This window comes from Dipodomys merriami, unplaced genomic scaffold, assembly GCF_024711535.1.
Source record: "Dipodomys merriami isolate MVZ:Mamm:240054 unplaced genomic scaffold, mDipMer1.0.p SCAF_1, whole genome shotgun sequence".
NCBI lineage: Eukaryota > Metazoa > Chordata > Mammalia > Rodentia > Heteromyidae > Dipodomys > Dipodomys merriami.
In genome coordinates, this window is record NW_027202270.1 from 76,905,509 (window position 1) to 76,929,144 (window position 23,636).

At 37.0% G+C, this 23,636-nt stretch overlaps 1 protein-coding gene across 3 annotated transcripts in view; it reads left to right on the forward strand.

Moving 5' to 3' along the window:
* The window catches only part of Zranb3 (zinc finger RANBP2-type containing 3), a 215,872-nt gene that overhangs the window by 184,412 nt on the left and 7,824 nt on the right, over nt 1–23,636 (forward strand). For 2 of the 3 annotated variants that reach the window (XM_070023988.1, XM_070024004.1), the window contains exons 13-19: nt 4,309–4,717; nt 7,154–7,345; nt 9,339–9,433; nt 13,196–13,297; nt 14,511–14,653; nt 21,696–21,806; nt 22,992–23,367. In XM_070023988.1, coding sequence (XP_069880089.1) covers nt 4,309–4,717; nt 7,154–7,345; nt 9,339–9,433; nt 13,196–13,297; nt 14,511–14,653; nt 21,696–21,806; nt 22,992–23,367 — 1,428 coding nt within the window. The remainder of the gene's footprint in view (nt 1–4,308; nt 4,718–7,153; nt 7,346–9,338; nt 9,434–13,195; nt 13,298–14,510; nt 14,654–21,695; nt 21,807–22,991; nt 23,368–23,636) is intronic. The other variant, XM_070023996.1, reaches the window with a different exon arrangement.

Genomic DNA, 23,636 nt, shown 5'->3' on the forward strand with positions numbered 1-23,636 from the left:
GTAACTTTAAAAAAAAATATTGCTGGGTATCAATGGCTCATGCCTGTAATCCTAGCTACTCAGTAGGCTGAGATCTGAAGGTCAAGGTTCAAAACCATCCCAGGTAGGTAAGTCATAAGTCCAGTTAACCACCAAAAATCCAGAAGTGAGGCTGTGTCTCAAGGAGGGAGGCACCCAAGCCCTGAGTTCAAGCCCCAGGATCAGCACTTTTTTTAAAAAAGGAACTAAATTAAGTAGCCTAATTAAAGAGCTTGGCTATATTTGAGGGGGAATTTTTTTCAAGATGTTGTTTATTATTTTTATTTTTTGTTGCAAGATTTTCTTTTAACATATCTTAAAAATCTTTTCTTTTTGGTAGGGAGGGGGGTTGAGAAGTAAATCTTCAAAGAAATGCATGATCATTCAAGATATGGAATGGGACAAAAGATACAGGCACTTACCATTTTTGGTGTATGTGACAGGGTATATAAGTATACTGATCTCTTGTTTGCTTTTCTTAAAAACTTTTAAAATGTATGTTTAGAAGGACAAGCAATTGAGAAAATTAAAGCACAAAATTGAAAACATCATATGAAAGATGCTTTAATTCATGATGAGATCTTTGTCACTTTTGTGTGATCTGCATCCTGGTGGCACTGTACTATCTCTAGAGAGGCTTCAAACAAGGAAACATTCGTTGAGACTGTCAGGGACTCCCCCCCAACAAAAGTTAGTAATGACTTTAGTGAAGTCTGCCCTTCAGAGAGCTTCCCTTCTCATTTTAGTGTTTTATTTCCAATACAAGCAGATAGTGAAAGGCCACCAGGCAGTAAGGAAAGGCTCTTCATGAAAAACAGACTTAAACATGCAAGTCAAGTGTTTTTTTTTTTCTTTCTTGCTAATTGTTTCTATTTATAAGGTACCATGTGATTTTTTTGTTGCTTTGCAGGAGGTTCCCCCCCCCCCACAGTATAACCCCTGTTTTCACTGTATTTGATGAAGGGGAAGGGAAAAAACAAATTGCTTAAATAGGGATACAGGTGGACCCCTTGCAACAATGAGATGTACAAGACACTATTTTGAAAAACGAACTTTACAATTTAGGCAGGGAGCAGGGTGGGGGTGGGGAGGTTAGTTGTGGAGGTGGGAGGGAAGAGATGGTAGGGAGAAAACAAAGGAGAAGGCAACAATGCTGGATAAGAAATGCACTCATTACCTTGCTCATGTAACCGTAACCCCTCTGTACAGTATTTTCACAATAAAAAACTTATTAAAAAAGAAATAGATTCAACTGAAAAAGAAACAATTTTGTTTGTACATTGCTGAAGAAAACAACAAAACAAAAATTATCAATACCCATGAAGAAGTAAAAGATAATATTGTAGGCAGGAAACAAGAAAAAGAAAAAGTGAAAAATCAATAGTAATATATTTTTAGAAATCAAAAATGTATAATACTATAATAATTCGATAAAGAAGGAAAATGAACTATCAGAAAAGAACAAATAAAGAGATACAGATAGAAAAGACAGAACAAGTAAATAATAAAAGAAAAAAACTCCACAACTAAAGGAAATGAGTTTTAATTGAAAATGTATACTGGCAATCTAATATAATTAATAAAAAACCAAATACATACTCTTCCCTATCTTCCTGATATTTGAATTTTCTTCTGAATTTATCTTGTCATTCAACCCATAAAGTTTACCTAGTTTATATCTCATTTCCTTTTGTTTTTTCTTTTTTTTTTTTTTTTTTTGTCGGTCGTGGGGCTTGAACTCTGGGCCTGGGTGTTGTCCCTCAGCTCTTCAGCTCAAGGCGAGCGCTCTACCACTTGAGCTACAGCGCCACTTCCCCTTTTGTTTTTTCTTATTTGTCAGACTACTTCCATACATCATAATATAATGTTCATTCCTATCCGCCTGTATGTATTAGCAGTTCCTAGATATCTAAATCCAGTTGTCTTTTTCTGTCAAACTTCAAACCTGCTTCCTTAAACCCTGTACCCTAATAGTTCCTACTTTTCACATGGTTTGAAAGAAAGCTTATTATAACCCTTTTCTCTTTATCCCTCCTAATAAACTTAACCTCCTCTGTTGCCTATTACAGTACCTGAAAATATCATGCATACCATGTTCTAAGTCAGAAGTCTAGAAATCTAGAACAAAAGATCTGAATTACTAGTAAGGTTTCTACCATCTTCTTTGCCCCTCACATCTAGCCAGCATGTCAGATTTTTTTTGTTTTTGTTGGTGGTGGGGCCTGAACTCTGGGCCTGGGCACTGTCCTTCAGCTCTTCAGCTCAAGGCTAGCGCTCTACCACTTGAGCCACAGCGCCACTTCAGGCTTTTTCTGCTTATGTGGCACTGAGGAATCGAACCCAGGGCATCATGCATGCAAGGCAAGCACTGTACCACTGAGCCACCTTCCCAGCCAGCATGTCAGATCTTGGTGATAGCCCTATGTGTCCTGATTTCCAGGCAACATTTCTATTCCTCATTCTTTTTTTATTTTTTATTTTTATTTTTTTATGCTGGTACTGGTGTTGGAACTTAGGATCTTGTGTGCTTACTTGGCTTTTTTACTCAAGGTAGACACTATACCACTTGAGCCTTGCCTTCACTTCCTCTTAGTCCTCATTCTGAAAATGAAGGGACATCCAGGAGTCTTTAGACACTTGAAGAGGAAATGTATGGCATAGAAAAGGTAAATAATTGGGGTGCCAGTGGATCATGCGTGTAATCCTAGCTACTCAGGAGGCTGTTTTTAAAACTCTTAACTAGTAGTTTCAGATTTGATATGATTCAGAAAATGTAAATAAAAATCAGAATAGTATAAAAAAGGACCAAGGAACATGAAGCAACTTTCAGATGTTAAAAATATGGCTATAAAACTAAAAATTCTATAGAAGAAATGAACAAGAAAACTGGAGAGTATAAAGGGCAAAAATGACACACAAAAAAAGAAAAGAAAAACAGCATGAATGTTTAGATCCAACATTATGCTAATAGGAACCTTGGGAAATGAGGAAAAAACAACATTAAAGAAAAATAGAAATTTCTAAGAGCTAAAGATAATTAATGTTACTCAAAATCAGTAAAGTGCCTAAGTGTAGAATATTTTGAGCACCATTTTGGGGGCATATACATAAAGAACACAAGCAACAGAAGGAAGTTCATGAAAGCCCCTAAAATGAAGGAAAATCTTCAAAGCCACAGAGAGTTTCTCATTGTCACCCATTGTTAAAAAAGAAACAGAGGAATATCTTTAAAGATTTGTAAGCCCATACTAGGCCCCAGTGCATCATATTTACAATCCTATGCACTCAAGGGACAGAAACCAGGAGATTTGTAGTTTGAGCCTGGGCAAAACATTCACAAGACCCTCATCTCAACCAGTAGCTGAATGCAATTGTTCAACCTGTCATCTCAAGTGAAAAAGTGTCTTAGACTCCTCAGCTGGGCATTGTGACATGTACCTCAATTACTATTGGAAACATAAATAGGATAATTGCTGTCCAGGCAGCCCAAGCAAAAAGCAAGGTCCTTTTTTGCAATTTCTAGAGCAAAAAGGACTGAAAGCATGGTTCAAGTGGCTCTCTTTTCCTAACAATAAAGAGAGAGGGAGGGAGGAAAGGAGGAAGTGGGCAAAAGAAAGGAAGGAGGGAAGGAAACTTGAAACCCCAGCAAAACTAAGGATGAGGGCAAAAATCAACCTGATTATAGACAGTGAAGAACTCTGAATGCTTACCTCCATGTATTATTTCTCAGACTATCTATGTCAACCATGATACAGTAGGGATGGCATGTCTACTCTGATGTTTGTGGGCTTTGCTGATGATTCTGAGACTAGGGAATCTAGACATATCTGAGAATTGATTCTTGCACATACCTAGGAATTGATGCGAGTTGTCACCTGTGGTCCTTTCTGGGGTGTCACCTGGAATACCCACATGTGGTTTGTTCCATGTGACATGATTTCCCCTATAACATTCCATAGGTAAGTGTCCCAAGAGAAGAAAAATGAGACCAAAATACTGGGCCAACCATGTGGAAGTCTTGCACAACCATGCAGACACTTCCACACACACATACACATACACACAGAAACAGAGTACTTAGAACATAATGAGTGACAAGAAAAAAAGATAGGCATAGGAAAAATGTAGTTGTGCTATTGGTATTCTGTATGTGTGTATTTGTGAAGTCATAGCATAATTGAATTGATTTCCAAAGAACTCTCCAAGGGATCAGATTAATGAAATGTTTTAAGCTCTTTCATTTAAGAAGAACAATTGCTTCTTAATATAATAACTATTTGCTTGTCCTAGTTTGAAAAAGAAAAACAGCATGATATTCGATCATTCTTTTTACCAAAACCTACAAAGAAACAGTTGGAGACAACCTGTGATGAATCAAGAATATTCCCAGATAAAAATACTATATCAGAGCCTAGAAAAGTAGCTACTAGAGATACTATTAATTGTGGACGTGATTTTGAACCTGAAGCTAAAAGATTGAAACTGACTACCACCAACGACCACAGCAGTCCTCCTGAGGAGAATCCATCCTGGTCCAAACCAACCAAAACTGTACGCATAGAAAATGACCCTGAGGCCAAGTCCCTGTCAACCACCCCAGCCCATCCTGGAAAGACCTGGCAATGTGCCTTCTGTACCTTTATCAATGATTCAGTGCTTCCTTATTGTGAAATGTGTGAGAACCCAAAAGGCAGTTCTGGTGAGTACACAAAAGGTGACCCTGGAGGCGGGGGCTGGTAGTGGTGTCTGGAGATGCACTCTTGTTTCAGAGTCTGCTGTTAGAAGTGTAGTGTGACTCAGGACTGACTTCAGCTTGTAAAATGGAGTAAGAACTTCACAGAGGGAAGACTGACACTGTCCCTAGTGGAACGTGAAAAGCTTCTGCTTCTGTCAGAATGTATATCTCCAAGTGTCTGTGATATGGCATTCATTTGGCAAAAATGGACATTTCTGATTAATGTCAGCAGGATGTGAATTCAGTGTTTGAAATAGAAGCTCTGTTGCTATGGTAGCAAATATGCCTTACAGTCATAGACCTGTAGTTTTCTTTTCTTTATAGATATACTTATTTTTAAGGAAATTATAGAGTATTTTATATGTATATAGGGAAACAATCCACTGTAACTTCTTTGCTTACTTAGTATATATTGTGCTGTATTTTTTTGCTTGACAAGTCATAAAGACTCTTCAATATGTCTGCTTTAAAGAACGAATTTGATAGCTGTTTTATGAATTCTTTTCTAAAACATTTTACTGAGAAATCATTAACATACTTCAAGTAGGTTTTCATAGCATGATATGGCATTTCCTGAGGTTTAGTTCTGAAATGGTTATTAATACCTTTGTTATAAGCCAAAAAGTCATTAGTATTCTTTTATGTTACCAATTTTAGAGGGCAATTATATGCCAATAAAAAATACCAAGTGGACAGTTTTAGAAACTGGAAATACTCATTTTATCAATGGTAATAGTTGTTCACACCTAATTATCAATTACACATTAATTCTTCTAAACAGTGATATTATAACTCCTCTAAGACAGAAACTCTGATATTGTAATTCCTTTTTTCTGCCTTTCTCTCTGCTCTTAGTTTTGATCCAAAGGCAAAAGTAATCAGTAGCTAGGTCATTCCTCTTTCCCTTCTTTATGTTCCTACCCAAATTAACAAGTCTGCCATCTAGCTGGTTATATTGTAATGTGAGCACTTGTGCTCTGTGAACTAAATTGGAACCACAAGTTTATTCCATATCATATCATACCATAATTAGCATAACCTCATGTAACTCCCAGCTGATAAAGACAATAAAAATATATTGTGACCATGAAATAATGTCGCCTCAAATTAGCTATATAAGATAACTGATTTAGAAGAAAAAGTTTTATTAAGTGTTTTATATTTTTCCTTTGTGATGCTAGACCCTTGACTCAATAAACACTCTAATACAACTTAAGAAAACAAACTTCCCTTTATGAATACAAAATAGTGTGCTTAGAGAAAAAAATCTCAACAGTGGCATTACTTTTATCTTAAAGTTATAATTATTAGATATATATTATTGTAATTTAGCACAGTGATGTCCATCCTTGATTTGTATATACCCCAGCAGCAAAATTGGTGCTAAATTTGTCTTCCATATAATTTTTTGAGGAAAGGGTAGAATCCATAATATTAGAATATAGTAGTCTATAAAGTTTGCAAATTCAGTCTATAGTGATTTAGAGAAAAGTAGTATAGGATACCTTGAGTGCTTTGTTCTTAACATGTGTGGTTTAAAAATCACCCAGATTTATATCTCCCATTTGAATTTCAGACTTAAATATATCTAAATGGGTACATAATATTACCTGGATATCTAATGGGAATCCCATGTTAACATGCCCATAATAGGTTTGTTTATGTGTGTATGTGCCAGTACTGGGACTTGAACTCAGAACTATGAGCTCTTGCTTGCCTATTTATTTTTATTTTGCCAGTCCTGGGGCTTGAACTCAGGGCATGAGTGCTGTCCCTGAGCTTTTTTTTCTCAAGGCTAGTGCTGTACACTTCCAGCCTTTTGGTAGTTAATTGGAGATAAGAATCTCACAGACTTTCCTCCCCAGGCTGGCTTTGAACTAAAGTCCTCGATCTCAGCCTCCTGAGCTACAGTTTCTAACCTTGCTGGTTAATTGGGCCAGCTTTAAACCACAGTCCTCAGCTCTCAGCCGTTATTATTCCTCAGTCTAACTCCATTTAGTTCCAATTGCATTTAGAATCTAATCCAGGAATATAGGGTCGGGCCAGGCTTTGTAAACATCTCTGAACTCACATAAGTCTCCACTGAGAGCATAATCTCCACAATATGTCATGTTCTAATATCATTCCTTTAATTTTTTGGATTTCATCCTTTTTTCACCATTCCCTCTACCCCCAATTATCTTATTCACAAAAACCTCAGTGGAATTTTTATTTGTTCATATTATTGTCTGTCTCTGCCACTCAAAAGGAAATCTTCAAGAAACAGGGGAAATAATAAGCCCTGGATAAATGCTTTAAAAGAATGAACAAACATTAATAACTTGGTTTCTTTTTATAAGACTTATCTGTTACATTTTAACTGTGTTTTTAAATGTAAAATATTTTGACAATTCTACACAGGCAGCAACAACTGTATCCAGGATAAAAACAAAAATGAGGAAGATAATTCTCAGAAAGATACCTCCAAAAAAGTTGATGCGGGCTCAGACTGTGAAAAACAAGTCCTTGGACAGTCAGCTCCTGACCAATTGATGGAGAACAAAGAAGGAATGATAGAAGTTGAGAAGGAAGACAGACTCATACCCCAGGGAGGTAAGTCTTGTTTTCATTTCTGGTGTCCTGATAATAACCATAATGGTGTCACTGAATTATGATTGATACATGATTGTTGCCTTGTTCTAAGTATCTTTTATTCCCTTCTTTATTAAAAATACAAACCACTTTTCACATACGTAAACATCAGATAACTAGAAGAACAGCATGTGTCTGTTAGCATTCAGACATTATCTATGGAGTAGAGCCAGTTAATAGCTGTATGTGCTACCAACAGACCTGCTGCCCTGCCTCATCCAAGCCTAGTCCATTATACTTCAAGGGTGTTGTTTGATTTCTGGAAAGTACTTTTAGATACAATGGTTACAATTAACAGATTACTTTTTAAAAACTTAAATCCTTAATCCTTTTTTTTTTTAAATATATTTCTTTTTTTTTATTTTTTTTTTTTATTTTTGTCAGTCATGGGGCCTGAACTGTGGGCCTGGGTGCCATCCCTCGGCTCTTCAGCTCAAGGCTACTCTACCACTTGAGTCAAGTACCACTTCTGGCTTTTTCTGTTTATGTGATGCTGGGGAATCAAACCCAGGGCCTCATGCATGCAACACAAACACTGTACAACTGAGCCACCTTCCCAGCCCAAATCCTTAATCCTTTTACATGAATTTTTTGTTGTTTGTTTATGACCAACTACCTCTTTTAAATTTTTTAATATGAAGTCAAGTTATAAAGAAATTCATTGGGAAGACAATATGTCAGAAAGGCAGTCAATAGAGAAAAAAAAAGTGAGCAAAACAGTTAAGTGAATTGGGGATAAAATAGTGATGTCCTTGATGTAAGAAATATTCAGGCATTTGGATAAAGTGTTTGTCCTACAATATGACAAACTTTCAGCTATGACTCTCAACTTTAAATGACTATACTTAATGTATTTTAATTTTTTATTGTTTTTAAGAAATATGATTTCAAAATTATATGAAGCAAAATTGTATTTAGAGATGCCAAGGAATGTTTCAGATTCATTTGTATTTCCTGATTCCATCTATGATGTTTAGCTTGATGGGTAGTAAATTTCAGCTTGTAGTCATACATCACATTCTTTTATTGTTCAACTAGGAGAAGATTTTACGTACTTTTAGATTATTTTCTTTTTACTTACTTAGTGACCATAGTAACCTACAGAGTTTTATTAAAACCTCAAAATTTTGGGGATGAGGCTGCTGGAATTTAACTTAATTACTATTAAGCACTCATTAATTTGGAGGCAGATTTGCAGCTTTAAAACAAAACATTCATGTAAGAATTTCTGAGCTCAAATAATTGTCTTCTTCTCTCTGCCTTCTCTCCCTCTGATTCTTCAGTATCTTCCCAAAGAGAATCTTGTTTGGGTCTAATTGTAACCCCTTTTAAATAGACAACAGAGACTTAGGAGGGTTATACTCTTCTGTGCCTTTCTGATTTCCTTGTTGATTCTTCCTCCACGTGGGTTGCAGGACGGCAAATGCCTAGTGAGCTAAACCTCAAACTAGGAATCAGCATATTGTCTGTGACACATGCAACTATGACATACCTTAACCATAACAAAAACCAGGCCATAAAGCTTAAAGCTATTAAATTCCTCTTTTGCATTGGCATTTCTTTGATTTGTTCTGAGGGTTTCGACATGGTGGCCTACCTTCAGTTGCTTTACTTGACATATAATAGGCAATCTTTTTGCACATGTCAGTTAACCAAAAGTAAGATAGCTTCCTCTGTTTGCCAGAATCTTGTCTTAAGACCCAAGAAGTACTAAGAAGTACTAAGTTATGCCTTTGCAAGAATGTCAGAAATTTGCTTATTCCTTCAGTAATGGGTATTTGCTCCTTTAATATCAAATCTATGCTCTTCTGTTGTGTTCCCAGGTTTTTGATATATGTAACTTTTCATTTCAGTACTTATAGTAAAAAGTCTGATGACATCTTAAAGTTAATTTCATCAAAATAAACTGTTTTCAATAGAGGGAATATGAATCTTCAGTCTCTTTTGTTTATAGTAGAGCAGTTGAAGCATTCAGACACTCTGCCAGTGTACGATACCTTAATGTTTTGTGCAAGTAAGAATACTGACCGGATTCACCTCTATACTAAGGTAAGCATCATGTAAATTTCATAGCTCGAAACATAAAGACATCCTTTTCTTATTTTTTAATGGAAATATTTAACAGTGAGATAGGCATCTAATCTAGTTTTTTTTTTCTTCTTAAAGCTAATTATCCAGGTCCTATGTTAAAATCTAAAGATAATGAGAGGCAAAACATGATATTCATTAAGAGTATAGACTTCAGGGCAAGACTGCCGTTGTTTAAATCTATTATTAAATGTATAATCTTAGACGCATTACCTAACTTCTCTGTGTTTCTATTTTCTCAACTGTACACTATGGAGGGATTTGTTAGAAAGATAAAATAAGTTTAGTCCTAAAGAGCACTCAGCATAGTGCCTAGCCCTCATAAATTCTCAAGAAGTGTTAGTTCTGGCACTAGATAGTTGAAAGCAGCAGGAGATGACACATTTTTAGACACCTAACTCATCTCCGTGTTGAATAAAGATAGGAAGCTTTTGTGATGAGATCACTCAGATTCCTATGATATTCTAATTTAGCGATGCTCAGCGTTTTCAAGTCAGCACCCCTCTGTGTCACTGAAATGTTTCATGGATTTTAAGGAGCCTTTGTTTGTGTGAGCACATCTTTATATCTACAGTACTCAATATTAAAATGAAACATTTAAAATATTCACTATCCTATTTTTAATAATGGTCTACACTCATTATATATTTATATGTAAAGATCATATTTTCATGAAAAATAATTACATTTTCAAAGTGTATGTAATCAGAGGAATTAAGCTGCTTTATCTTTTTAGCAATATTCTGTAAAGTCTCATTTCAATACAATGGGATTCTTGTATCTTGATATTCATTTTGTTGTAATATATCATGTTGATGTCATGATTCATTGTTGTATTTGTGTGTGTGTGTATGTGTTTGCCTGTGTGTGTGTGTGTGTGTGTATGCCAGCTCTGGGACTTGAACTCAGGGTCAGGACACTGTCCCTGAGCTTTTTGCTCAAGGATAGAGCTCTATCACTTGAGCCATAACTCCACTTCTGGATTTTTGGTGATTAATTGGAGATGAGAGCATCACAGACTTTCCTACCTTGGCTGCCTTTGAACTATGATCCTCAGATCTCAGCCTCTTGAATAACTAGGATTGCAGGCATGGGCCACTGGTGCTGGCTAGTAATACTCTTCAGTTAGAAGGAAATGTCGAGACCATAAATATCTAAAACTCCTAAACAGGATCTAGCACAGATCCACAACAAGATAGAGATTAAGAACTAAGCTATTCTCCTCTTGTGGTAATGAACCCCGCCCACCCTTTGGAGAATCTGGGTGTACTGAGAGAGACTGGGGAGACCAGTGACTCCTTTGATACCCTGCAAGTGGTTTTAAATGTCTCTTTTCCAGAAGGCCTGCAGCTTGAGGCTGTGTTTCTCAAACCTTCACATGAGAGGAATAGAAAAGTGATCCAGAAGAAGCTTGAAAAGCGAGGTAGTAGCCGGGCGCTGGTGGCTCACGCCTGTAATCCTAGCTACTCAGGAGGCTGAGATCTGAGGATCACGGTTCAAAGCCAGCCCGGGCAGGAAAGACTGTGAGACTCCTATCTCCAAAAAACCACCAGAAAACTGGAAGTGGCGCTGTAGCTCAAGTGGTAGAGCGCTAGCCTTGAGCTGAAGAGCTGAAGGACAGTGCCCAGGCCCAGAGTTCAAGCCCCACGACCGACAAAAAAAAAAAAGAAAAGAAAAGAAAAGCGAGGTAGTCAAAGCACACCAGGAATTCAGAGTCCCTTAAAGTCTTTAAACATTTCATTCTGGATAGTGAAGTTATGGTCAACATTTTTCCCCTTGGGGTGGAGGCAGAGAAAAACTTACCAACCGTAGCAACATTTCTGGCTCTTCTACCTGGCCTGTGTAGCATAAACTACCTCTCATCCTTGATATAATTGTCATAAATCTCAAATGTAAAGTTTACTGTGGCTTTCTAAAAACAAGACATGAGACAAATGAAATATTGGCATGTCTTTTCAAAGCTACAATAGAGTGAGATGAAGCCCTTCCTTAGAACCAAAATAACATCTACAATGGTGGTGTGGCTCAAATAGACTTGAACAAAAAGCCAAGTGAGAATGTGAGGCCATGAATTCAAACCCTAGTACCAGCACACACATAAAGAGAGAGAAATAATCAGGGAAGGAGGCAGGGAGGGATGGAGAGAGGGAGGAAGTAAGGAAAGAAGGAAGGAAATTTAGAATATTGTACTATAATTAGGACTGTGTTTCAACCAAAATCTAAGGTTTACAATTACATTTTATAATTATATATCTAAACTTTAAAATTACATACATTTACAATTAAACACTATAGTTACAAATTAAAGTTTAAGTAAGTACTTTTTATGGATTTTGCTTGTTTGTTTGCCGATCCTGGGCCTTGAACTCTGGGCCTGGGCACTGTGCCTAATCTTCTTTTGCTCAAAGTTAGCACTCTACCACTTGAGCTACAGCTTTACTTCTGGCTTTTTCCGTTATTAATTGGAGAAAAAGAGTCTTATGGACTTTCCTTCCCCAGCTGGCTACAAACCATGATCCTCAGCCTTCTCTCTGCCTCCTGAATAGCTAGGATTATGGCCATGAGCCACCAGCACCTGGCTGGATTTTTTTGTTTTTGTTTTTGTTTTTCTCAAAGAGAAGGAGTTGGAACATTTCTCTGGCTTAAGGAGAATTAGAATATGAGTTGAAATATTGTTGATACATTAGAATTTCTTTGAGATATTCTTCTTCCTCATTGAAAAAGAAGTAACTTCTTGTTGCATTTAATTAACTGCAACCCTATTTGTGGTTATTTTTTAACCTCAAGATTTCAGGATAGTGTGCAGTGATTATTGAGAACTAAATGTAGCTTTGTTTAGTCCTCATATGGTGAGAATTCAAGTCCTTGTATGCTGATATGACATTGTTTAAGGGAATCAAAGAATATTAAATAATTTCTCTAGCATTATCTTCTCTTTACTTTCCTGTGCCTGTAACACTGACAGGTATATCAACCATTTGGGGAGGGCTATTCAGCCTATTTCTTGATGATCTCTTTATATTACTATTATTATCTTTAAGAAACAAAGGGGTTTCACTTCAAAGTGTCAATTTAGGAGTACACAGCATCTTGATCAGTGTCACCATTCAACCTTCTTTGATATGAGATATATCTTCAGAAAGTATAAAGACATTTACTTCTTGATTTGAGAATGAGCATTCTGCTAGTAACTTCAAGGGCATTATATTATTTTGTATTGATTTGCAATTTATAACTCGTAGTTTTTAATGTGCTTTATTAGCATTTATTATTTGTACAAGTGGGCTTCATTGTGATGGTTCCATACATGCAAATAGTGTATCCCTTCTTTCATTACCCCTTCTTAAAACAATTTCAACAGATTTCACGCATGCATATGAGAATACAAAACATGACATTGTTTTGTTACATATTTCTAAGATTAGGGACTAAAGAAGTGTGACAAGTCTGTCAGCATCCTAGCCTGACAGCAAAAGACTTGAGGCTAAATGTAGGCAATGCAGGTCTACAGAGAGCAAGAGAGAATCTACCTCCCCTTCTCACCTTTAGCCCTATAGGGGAGCTATCTGTGTTGGTTACACCCTTACTTACAATGTGCTATCCAGTTTATCTTTTAGCACACCAGATATATTATGCCATAATATAATTATTTTCTTCTAAAGTAGTTACTAGTGCTTGAAGAATAAAAAGGATTGACAATGATGTCTTCCTACTCTAAAATAGGATGGAAAACCCATGAATTGTAACTTCATTCCTTTGGATATAAAATTAGACCTTTGGGAAGACTTACCAGCAAGTTTTCAACTGAAACACAATCGCTCACTGGTAAGACTACTTTTATGTAAAATAGTTGTATTTGTTTTAAGTAAAATTGTTTATATAATTTTAATGATCACTTTGAGTTTAGTAAAACAGTGCTATGTGGCCTATTACAGAATCAAATCACCTTCTGTATTTTTAGCAATCCAGGCAGTGTCTATTAATTACCCTAGTGCTAAAAATAAATGTGAAGTCTGTCTTCTTAGCAAATGATCACACCTAGAGCTGCTGTTTCTACAGATAGAATCTTCCTCACATTTAATTTCTCATTCACAGAATTAGCAACTGTGATATTTGTATCTGTCACATTTTTATCCCTAAGGTTAAGTTCTAACAGTGACAAATTCTGGGAGCAGGGATAATATCATGTTGGGTGACTCTGGAGTCATTATCAAAATCACTAGTATGGAGCTACAGGCCAGATACCTGCCAGGGAAGATTAATTTCAGATCTGTGGTTGACTTATGATCATTGCTAAGAAGGATCTTCATGTTCAGGAACTGACCCAGCATGCAGTGAGCATTTTTTTTTGAAAAGAAAAACAAAAGGCAAACAGTGGCTTAAAAAAAAAAACAACTTTTAGTAGAAATAGAGCATTTCCAGGAGATCAGCTGCATCTATCTTTTAAAAAAAAGAAAAATAGCAGTGTGCTATTTTCTTTAGTATCAACAAATCCTGACTCTCAGATCCCAGTCCCTCTAAACAGCCAGTTATCTATAATGGACTAATAATGAAAATAACCCTAACAAAAATGACCCAACTTTATTGGTGGGTTTTTTCCCCCCCTAGGGTAACAGGTATCAAATAGAAACTTATTCTTGATGTTATTTTGTTCTTTGGTCATCCCTGCCAGACCTGCTGTTCTTGAGGAAACTTTGCCTTGTCTGCTTCTGGGCTAGGTGCTTCCAATCTTGTTTTCCTTTCACCTAGCACATTTATTAGTTTGTCCTTTTGTGTGTTAAGGGCATAAAGTGAGTGTCCTGAAACATGCCTTTAGCAGATCTTCGTATTGAAAGAATCTTTTTACAATTTAGCCAAAGATAATTTACAATAAATATATGAAACTTCAAGTTGAAAAAAATCCTTAAATTGTGTTACTCAAGAACTTGTTTGGGGGATTAAGAAAAAACTGAAGTTTTCTCATGTTGTAAATAACTTCACTTTCACAGAAAGATGCATGATGATTGTTAACTCTTTTTATTATTTTCTTTTCTATCAGATTTTGAGGTTTGTTCGCGAGTGGAATTGTCTGACTGCCATGAAGCAAAGGGTAATTAGGAAAAGTGGACAGCTGTTCTGTAGCCCGATCCTTGCATTGGAAGAGATCACAAAACAACAAGCCAAACAAAATAGTACTAAAAGGTATGAATCATCTATTTTATTTTGTATTTTATTACTTTTCAGGGTTATTCCTATAGAAAGTCTAATCTTACTGACCCAATAATAAAATCCTGGTAAGTTGAGAGAAAAGTGTTTATAAAACCACAGTTCTATTATTTCAGAGCAATATAATTAGATATATAGTGAATTCGATCAAATCTGTTAGAAGATATGAGGTTGTTGGATCTTGGTCACTATGACTTTAGCTTATCAGTCGAGAAGCCAGAGCCATGGAAGCTATGACTTGTTAAGCCTAGGACACTTACTATCAACAGGAAGACATTTTACTCTAAGAATCTTAGAATATATCCTGGGATCTATCTTCCCCGGCTTCCTGTGGTATGCATTTCAGGTGTCATGCAGCCAGGGAGATGCACTAGCCCCTTTCAACAAGTGAAAAGTAGCTATCAGGTTTGTGTTTTGAAAAGTAAATAAAAGGAAAGTTCAATTGTGACACATTTGTCACTATCATTGCTTAATCTGTAGCTCGACATTTTCATTACATCACCATTTCTTTGTCTCAATTAAGTATACTTTTGTGTGATCTCAAATTCCTATTTTTTCTTTTTCTTTTTCTTTTTTGGTCAGTCGTGGGACAAACTCTGGGCTTGGACACTGTCCTTCAGCTCAATGCACGTGATCTGCCACTTAAGCCATAGTACTACTTCTAGTTTTCTGGTGGTTAATTGGAGATAAGAGTCTTGCTGCTCTGGTTAATGTACTTATAATGTACTATGTGATTTTTTTTTTGTTTCTTTGTATGTTCTTCTCCAATGGTATAAACCCTATTTTCACTGTATTTGATTCTGGTGCCCTGCATCTTGTATATACATTTTTCTAATTTGGGGAGGGAAAGGGAAATAACAAAATGCTTAAACAATGATACAGGTTGACCCATTGTAACAATGATATGTACAAGACACTATATTGAAAATGAATTTTACAACTTTGGAGTGGGGAGGGAGGAGTTGGGGAGGTGGAGAGGGAAGGGATGGTAAGGAAAAATCAAAGGAGGAGGTAACAGTGCTTCATAGGAAATGTACTCATTACCTTACTCATGTAACTGTAACCCCTCTGTACAGTATCTTTATGATTAAAAACATATTAAAAAATAGAATGGGGATGAAAATATATAATTGTTACTACTGATCTAAAAATTACCGGGAAGGGTACCTTTGAAACTCTTAGGGAATGTTTCTCTAGGACATTGATTCCTAATCAGGGACAGTGATGCCAGGATTGCAATCTCTAAAAATATTCTAGATGATCAAGACTAGGGAATGCAACTGAAGTGCTTCTTACTGGTCTATACACATTCTTGGCATGAGCCAACAATTCTACTGAAAATCCTATAATAAGTAGGACTGGACCCACAAAAAAAATTGTTTCTAGAATGCCTATAGTGTTACTATTGCAAAATCTTAGGCATAATACTACAGGATTTTTAGAGTTGTAGGCACTTTATACATTTACTCCAGGGTTATAAATAAATGACTTAAAAAGGCAAAAGAAAGAACCATCAATGAGTAAGAAAAGGATGGGATCGGAAGTGGTGCTGTGGCTCAAGTGGTAGAGCGCTAGCCTTGAGCTGAAGAGCTGAGGGACAGCACCCAGACCCAGAGTTCAGGCCCCACGTCCAACAAAAAAGAAAAAAGAAAAAAGGATGGGACCTAGCTTAGGATGATAGCAAATTGAAAAATACATATCTTATCGGAAGTCATTCAAGTTCAGTTTTTTCAAACATTTCTTTATATTTATAGTAAAGGTGATGGATAGAGGGATTACAGTTACATAAGTTTCTTTTTGAATCAAGTTCAAATTTTAAAATAAAATACTTTCTTTTTTTTTTTTTTGTCGTGGGGCTTGAACTCTGGGCTTGGGCACTGTCCTTGTGCTCTTCAGCTCAAGGCGAATGCTCTACTGCTTGAACCACAGCACCACTTCCAAAATAAAATACTTCCTTAGTCAAGTAAAGTCCTTTGAATAACTGGGTTTATCTGTGAGCTACCACTTTGGGCCTGGTTAAAAGTCATGTACTAGTTGAATTTTTTCGATGTATTGCTTTATGTACAAGTGGATTTGAAATACCTATGCATGAATTTCTTTTTTTTTTTTTGGGGGGGTCCAGTCGTGGGGCCTGAACTCTGGGCCTGGGCGCTGTCCCTCAGCTCTTCAGCTCAAGGCTAGCGCTCTACCACTTGAGCTATAGCGCCACTTCTGGCTTTTTTTCTTATGTGGTGCTGGGGAATCGAACCCAGGGCCTCATGCATGGAAGGCAAGCGCTTTACCACTGAGCCATCTTCCCAGCCCCATGCATTTCTTCATATGTGTGCATGCACATGTATTTATACACAAGCATAAGTATGTACAAATATCAAAAGCATGATGCCTATTTTATTTTTTTCAATATTTGTGCCAGTCTTCTCTACTTTACCCATTCTTATTAATACAGTCTTGGTTGAAGCATTGATCTTGTCTTTCTTACATAATAAATTCCCTTCACAGTTGAATTTATAGCCCATTCCAAACATTTCTAACTATGTTGTATTGTTTCTGCTCCATCAGATATGATGGACTACTTAAAGTATCAATTGAAAGAAATGACTGATTATATGTAAAAGTTGACCCAAAATCAATACAAATTGAAGTCAGACATACAGTGTTATTTATAAAATTAAATGTAGGTTATACAGTAAGGCTGTATCTTAAAGAATCAGATTTGTATTTTTAAGAGCTCACTCTGACAGAAGTTTGGAAATTAAATAAAAAAGGAAAGACTTGAAGTGGAGAGAAAAGTAACATTCATTTCTTATAGTTGCCATCACAACTTTCCACAAACTTAGTGTCTTATTACAATGCAAATTTGTTCTCTCATAGTTCTCTAAGAAGTTCAGAGTGACCCTTGCTAGTTGTTTTTGTTTTTTTTTTTTTTTGCCAGTCCTGGGCTTGAACTCTAGGTCTGGGCGCTGTCCCTCAGCTCTTCAGCTCAAGACAAGCACTCTACCACTTGAGCCACAGCACCACTTCTGGCTTTTTCTGCTTATGTGGTGCTGAGGAATCGAATCCAGGGCCTCATGCATGCAAGGCAAGCACTCTACCACTGAGCCACCTTCCCAACCCCCTTGCTAGTTATTTTTGCTATGTGTTTTACAAGGCTAAAATGAAGGCATTGACCAAGTAGATTCTAGAAGCCAATCCCAGACTTACTCATATGGTTGTCACAACTTATTTTCTTGCACATGTAGAATTGCGGTTCCCATTACTTTCCTGTGTGTCGATGAGGGCTACCATCATTTCCTAGAAACCTGTCCTACCTAGTAGGACTAGAAATCCTGTCCTACCTAGTACATGGACAGTGCCAGCAGCGAGTGTCAAATCCTTTGCTTAGTGAGGCTTATGCACCTTTGGTTCGCCTTAGTTACATCTGAAATGTTCCTTTATGGCATTACCTAGATTGGTAATTGGCTAGGTGATCTGAGGCGGGAATCCTAGGAGATACCTTAATTCTGCTGAAGCTACTCACATCGGTACATACCTTTAGTGCCAGCACACAGGAGGCTGAGGGGATGACACTTGAGCTCAGGAATTTTGAGACTTGCCTGGGTGACAGAGAGAAAGAGAAAGGAAAGAAGAGAGGAAGCAGGAAAAAAGGAAGGAAAGAAAGGGAGAAAGAAAGCAGGAAATGAAAAAAAAATACGACAGTGTGTCCACTGTCAAAGGTAAAAGACTACTGTAACCGTGACATTAAAAATAGGAATGGAGGAAAAAGAACAGAGAGCACTATGAAGGAGGGATACCTAGCTCCTCAACATGCAGCTGATGCACCTGCCGAGGTGAGACGCTGTCAGAGGCACTCTGAGTTCTCCGGCCAGAACTCAGTAAATCTCAACATTTTGGAAAAGCTGATGTGAAAACTGAGGCTAAACAAAAGGGAGGAGTGAGGCCCTGGAGCTCCTTCCTTCCCACGCTCACATCAGTGTAGTCTCTAGAGAAATGGATCCAGAGGGCCATCAGCCTTGGAAAGACCCAGCTCAGTGGAGGTAAAGGGAGAGATAGTACACGGAAAACAAGCTCTCAGGGACAGCGCCCAGGCCCAGCGTTCAAGCTCCAATGACAGACAAAAAAGAAAGAAAGAAGGAAAAAAAGAAAAGCTGGAAGTGGAAGTAGAGCTGTGGCTCAAAACAAAACAAAACAAAAACAAAGAATGAAAACATCACCAGCCACAGTTTGTTCTTGAGTGAGTTTCATTTCTGATTTAGTAAAAGTAGGCTTGATTTAGCAGAAAGTTGGCCACTCTGTTTATCCTCTACCTATAACTAATCTCTAAAAAGTGACCCAAAGCCACCCTGGATTGTATTCATTAGAACGGGCCACTTTGCAACATACACCAATTTTGCAATTGCCAATTTAAACTCTTATTAATCCAGGAATTAGTTTAGTAACCAACATTTTTCCTTCCCTATATGCCAAAATTAGGCTATACCACATCTGTTTGGGAGATGATATACTTTAAGCTTAATAGCATACTTCAATGAAAATTAAAATATTGGTAACTTGGAAACTTTTCACCTCTCTTTCTTGGGGCGGATCAATCTGGGATTTGGGGTGTATGTGGACTTCAAGAATGTATGCTTAAGGCTCTTACATGAGAGCAAGAGGTTATTTTTAGTTCCTAAATCACTGACTAGATTTCTCAGCATCTAGCATTCACACATTGGAAAATACCAGAGGCAAGACTTAATATTCCATTGCCCTCAGATTTAGGAACATTTTGAGTTTATTTAGAATCCTCAAGAACACTTTAGCAAAGTGTTTTTTACCAAGGGAATAAAATGGTTGAAGAAATGAGAAGTTTGGGGGAAGTTTAGAAACTCAATGAGCACGTTAAAGAACTCAAAAGAAGAAAACTTAAAAAAAAGAACTGTGATTCCTTTTTACTATTTTATTATTAAATAGTTGTAGAAAGACATTCCAATTCCATCTGTCAGGTTATGAGTACAGTATAGCTTGATCAATGGAAGAACTGTGATTCTCAAAAAAGAATTTAGCTTGTTTTTGTGCTGTTGTTGTTACTTTAAGGAAGACACACAAATGGAAATGCAAATATGAAAAGATACCCATCTGGGGCTGGGAAGGTGGCTCAGTGGTAGAGCGCTTGCCTTGCATGCATGAAGCCCTGGGTTTGATTCCTCAGCACCACATAGGAAAAAAGCCGGTGGTGCTGTGGCTCAAGTGGTAGAGAGCTAGTCTTGAGCTGAAGAGCTGAGGGACAGAGCCCAGGTCCAGAGTTCAAGCCCCACGACCGGACCCCCCCCCCAAAAAAAAGATACCCATCTGTTCTGTTATAGGAAAAATGAAATTTTAAAGTAATAAAAATGCCTACCCCTTTTAGCAGAGAATTTGTTTATTTGTGTGTGTGAGAGGTTTTGCCCAACGTGGTCTGGAAATCCTGAGTCATCCTGCCTCTGCCTGCCAAGTGCCGAGATTCCAACGTGCACCACCATGCCACGTCAGCAGAGACTTTTTAAAAATGCCATGTGTGTGGGAGTGCACACACTGTCATTCATTGTTGATAGAGACATGCACTGCTTCAGCTTAGCAGAAATGAAATTAGTAAAATCCGCCCACATTTAAAGCACTCAAGACTTTTATATCAGGAATTTTATTTATTTTGGGCATACTTAATGTGGATGAGACAGTAACATGGTTTGTGATAGAAAAACTGGAAATGATGTACGTGCCCATTAATCAGATAACAGGTAAGTGTATTACATGATTTACACACATAATTGAATGAATATTATCAATATAAAAGTGCAGAGTAGCTCTGTTACAGAAAAATGGCTCAAGTGGTAGAGCCCTTGCCTTGAGCTGAAGAGCTCAGGGAGAGTGCCTAGGCCCAGAGTTCAAGTCCCACAACCAACCAAAAACAAAACAAAAGCAAAAAAAACACTCAAAATATGAAGAAATCAAGTCTAAACTAACTTTTTACAAATTCCATAAGAGGTGTAAACTACCAGAGAAACTGGGCCATCCTAATTAGAAGGAATTAATTGGGTAATTGCATTTTACCTACTTAAATTCCCCTGTCACTTTTCATTAGAATTACTTTCCTCTTTACTTCCAGTCCCTGAACCATTGTGTGTGGTATTGATAGTGTTGTATAAAAAGGTTTTGAATCCCACATCAAGAGTAGTTTTGTTTGAGTGGAAGATTCCATAAACCTTGTATGGGCTGAAACTAATGAGAACAGCCTTCAGGTTGTAGGAGATGTGATTGAACCTGGTTAACTAAAATGAGAATCACTTTATACAAAACACTGCTACAGTATTGCTATTGAGTAAGATAATATGGAGGTGCCTTAGAGAGATGGTCAAGAGGGAGGTAAGATACTGGGAAGGTCTCTGCATAGCTTAATAGGTAGCATCTGTAAGGCTGTTTGATCTGTATTCAGTCTTTTTTATTTCCACATCCACCTTTTTCCTCTTAAGTTTTAAAAATTGGTCCAAAGGGTAGTTTAATAAGTATTGAATTTCTTAGAAAAAATAAACCTTGAAGGAACAAATTAGAACAAAGAGAGATCTTCTCCAGGAAAATGGGTTTGGGATGAGAAGTCACCAGCAGAGGAGGAGAGGGCTAATGAAGAGGATGAATGAGGATGAATGTAGTCAAGGTAATTATTTGTACATATGAAAATGGAACAGTGAAAACTATGGAGGCTATTTTAAGAATCTGGGATTGGAATAAAGAAGAGTAATTGAGGGAATGGGTTTGATTGGGATACATTGTAACATGTATGAACCACCTCCTTGAACAACTAATATATGCTCATTTTAACAATAAGGAAAAAGAAAAAGAGATATGTTTCCTACATAATGTACCCTCATGTAAAGGACAACAGTTTTTAACTTTAGTATTAGCACAATAATAGAGTTATAGTTTGCTTTTGCTTATTGTGCCCTTGCAAAGTACAATATAAACTATTATGAGAGAAAATCTACTGAATATATGTAAATTCTTCTAGATACATCACCAAAGAAGATGTTGCTGTTGCCTCAATGAACAAAGTGAAGAATGATGGTGGCTGTATTCGTCTGATCATGAAAGACTCTAGGCCTCAGGATCCTTCCACAAAGTAAGGACACAGTAGTACTGAAAATAGGTCTTTTAAAATATATATTAATTTTGTAATAGTACTTCATCTTCATGTGTCATGTTAGAGGTTACAAAGAGCTTTCATGACTTCATAGCTCTTTAGTCCTTCTAGCAACTATGTGAAGCATGTGATCTTAACATCTTGTAAATAAGAAATGATGGAAGATACAAATTCAAGCTGTTTTCTAACCTTGAACTGTTCTAACCAGAGAAAGATTTTCCTTTGATGCTAACCTACCATAGAAAATAAGCTAAGCAGTTATTTCTAGTTGTAGGACTTTTTCTTTCTTTCTTTTTTTTTTCTTTTTCTTTTTTACGGTTGTGGACTTGAACTCAGGGCCTCGGTACTGTCCCTGAACTATTCTGCTTGAGGCTAGCACTCTACACTTGGAGCCACAGCTCTACTTCTGATTTTTGCGTGGTTCATTGTAGATAAGTCTCACAGGGCCTTTTCTGCCTGGGCTGGCTTTGAACCTCTATCCTCAGATCTCAGCCTGTTGAGTAGCTAGGATTACAAACATGAGCCACCAGTGCTCCACTGTTGTAGGACTTTTAAATCAGTTAAGTAATGTACCTTTTCCTAATTCTAACAAACTGATTACATGTTCTCATATTTTAGTTCTGATTTTAATCTTACCAGCCCTGAGTTTACCTGAGTTAATGAGCTTTCTCTGGTCATTCCTATCAGCATGGTCAGCTACTTCAATCTATCACCTTATGGCTATGAAGACTTCCTGTATGTATCCTGTAAGCCAGAAGATACTGGAGGAATTTGTACGGACCTCTCTGACCCACTATAGTTAGAAAAAAGGTAGCTGATAAACATTAGTTAGGATTTGACATTAGCCTCTTCCAGCCTAAAGAAACATTTTCTAACATCTTTTCCAATTTTTCCAGATGTTTCAAAGTCTAATTCCTTTATAAGGACACATGTAAAATCACGAGAGGCAGCATGTATCAATTTAATTTTTGCAACACACTGTTTTTCTTTACCTGTCAAGGAATACAGAATGCCCACTACAACTATTTCATCTTCATATTGAGTTACAAAATCTATGGACTCCCTGCTAATTGTTTATCCACATAGAAACTTTAGACCTTCATATGAGGCATTGATTATGGTCATTATTTATTTATTACCTATTGACATTTTGTTTAATTGTAGAGAGCTCCTTGAAGATGGAAATTCTTACACATCTCAAGATGATCTCATTGTGAATCCTTCTACATCTAAAGGGTATTTGCAAGCTGTGGATAATGAAGGAAATCCACTTTGCCTTCGCTGTCAACATCCCACGAGTCAAGAGTATCAAGCAAATGCTTGGGATTCACGGTTTTGTTCTCTGAAATGTCAGGAAGAATTTTGGATTCGATCTAATAATTCTTACCTTCGAGCCCAAGTATTTGAAACTGAACATGGGGTATGTCAGCTATGTAATGTGAATGCACATGAACTCTTTTTATGTGTGAGAGATGCCCCTAAAAGTCAGAGGAAGAATCTTCTAGATGCTACTTGGACTTCAAAGCTCCCATTGGAACAGGTAAATTATATCTCATGACAGAAAGAAGGCAACATTGTGCTGAGCGATGAATATTGACTCCCTAATATTATGTGAACTTTATTTTGCTTGGCTTTGTCGCTCATAGCTGGAGCTCTATCACTTGAACCATCATTTCTGGCTTTTTGCTATTTAGTTGTTGGTTTAGGCTGGCTCCAAACCTCAGTCTTCAGATCTCATTCTACTGTGTTGCTAGGATTATAGGCAAGAGCAAAAAAGGAAGCAAGTGCCTTTTTTAAGCTTTTTAGTAT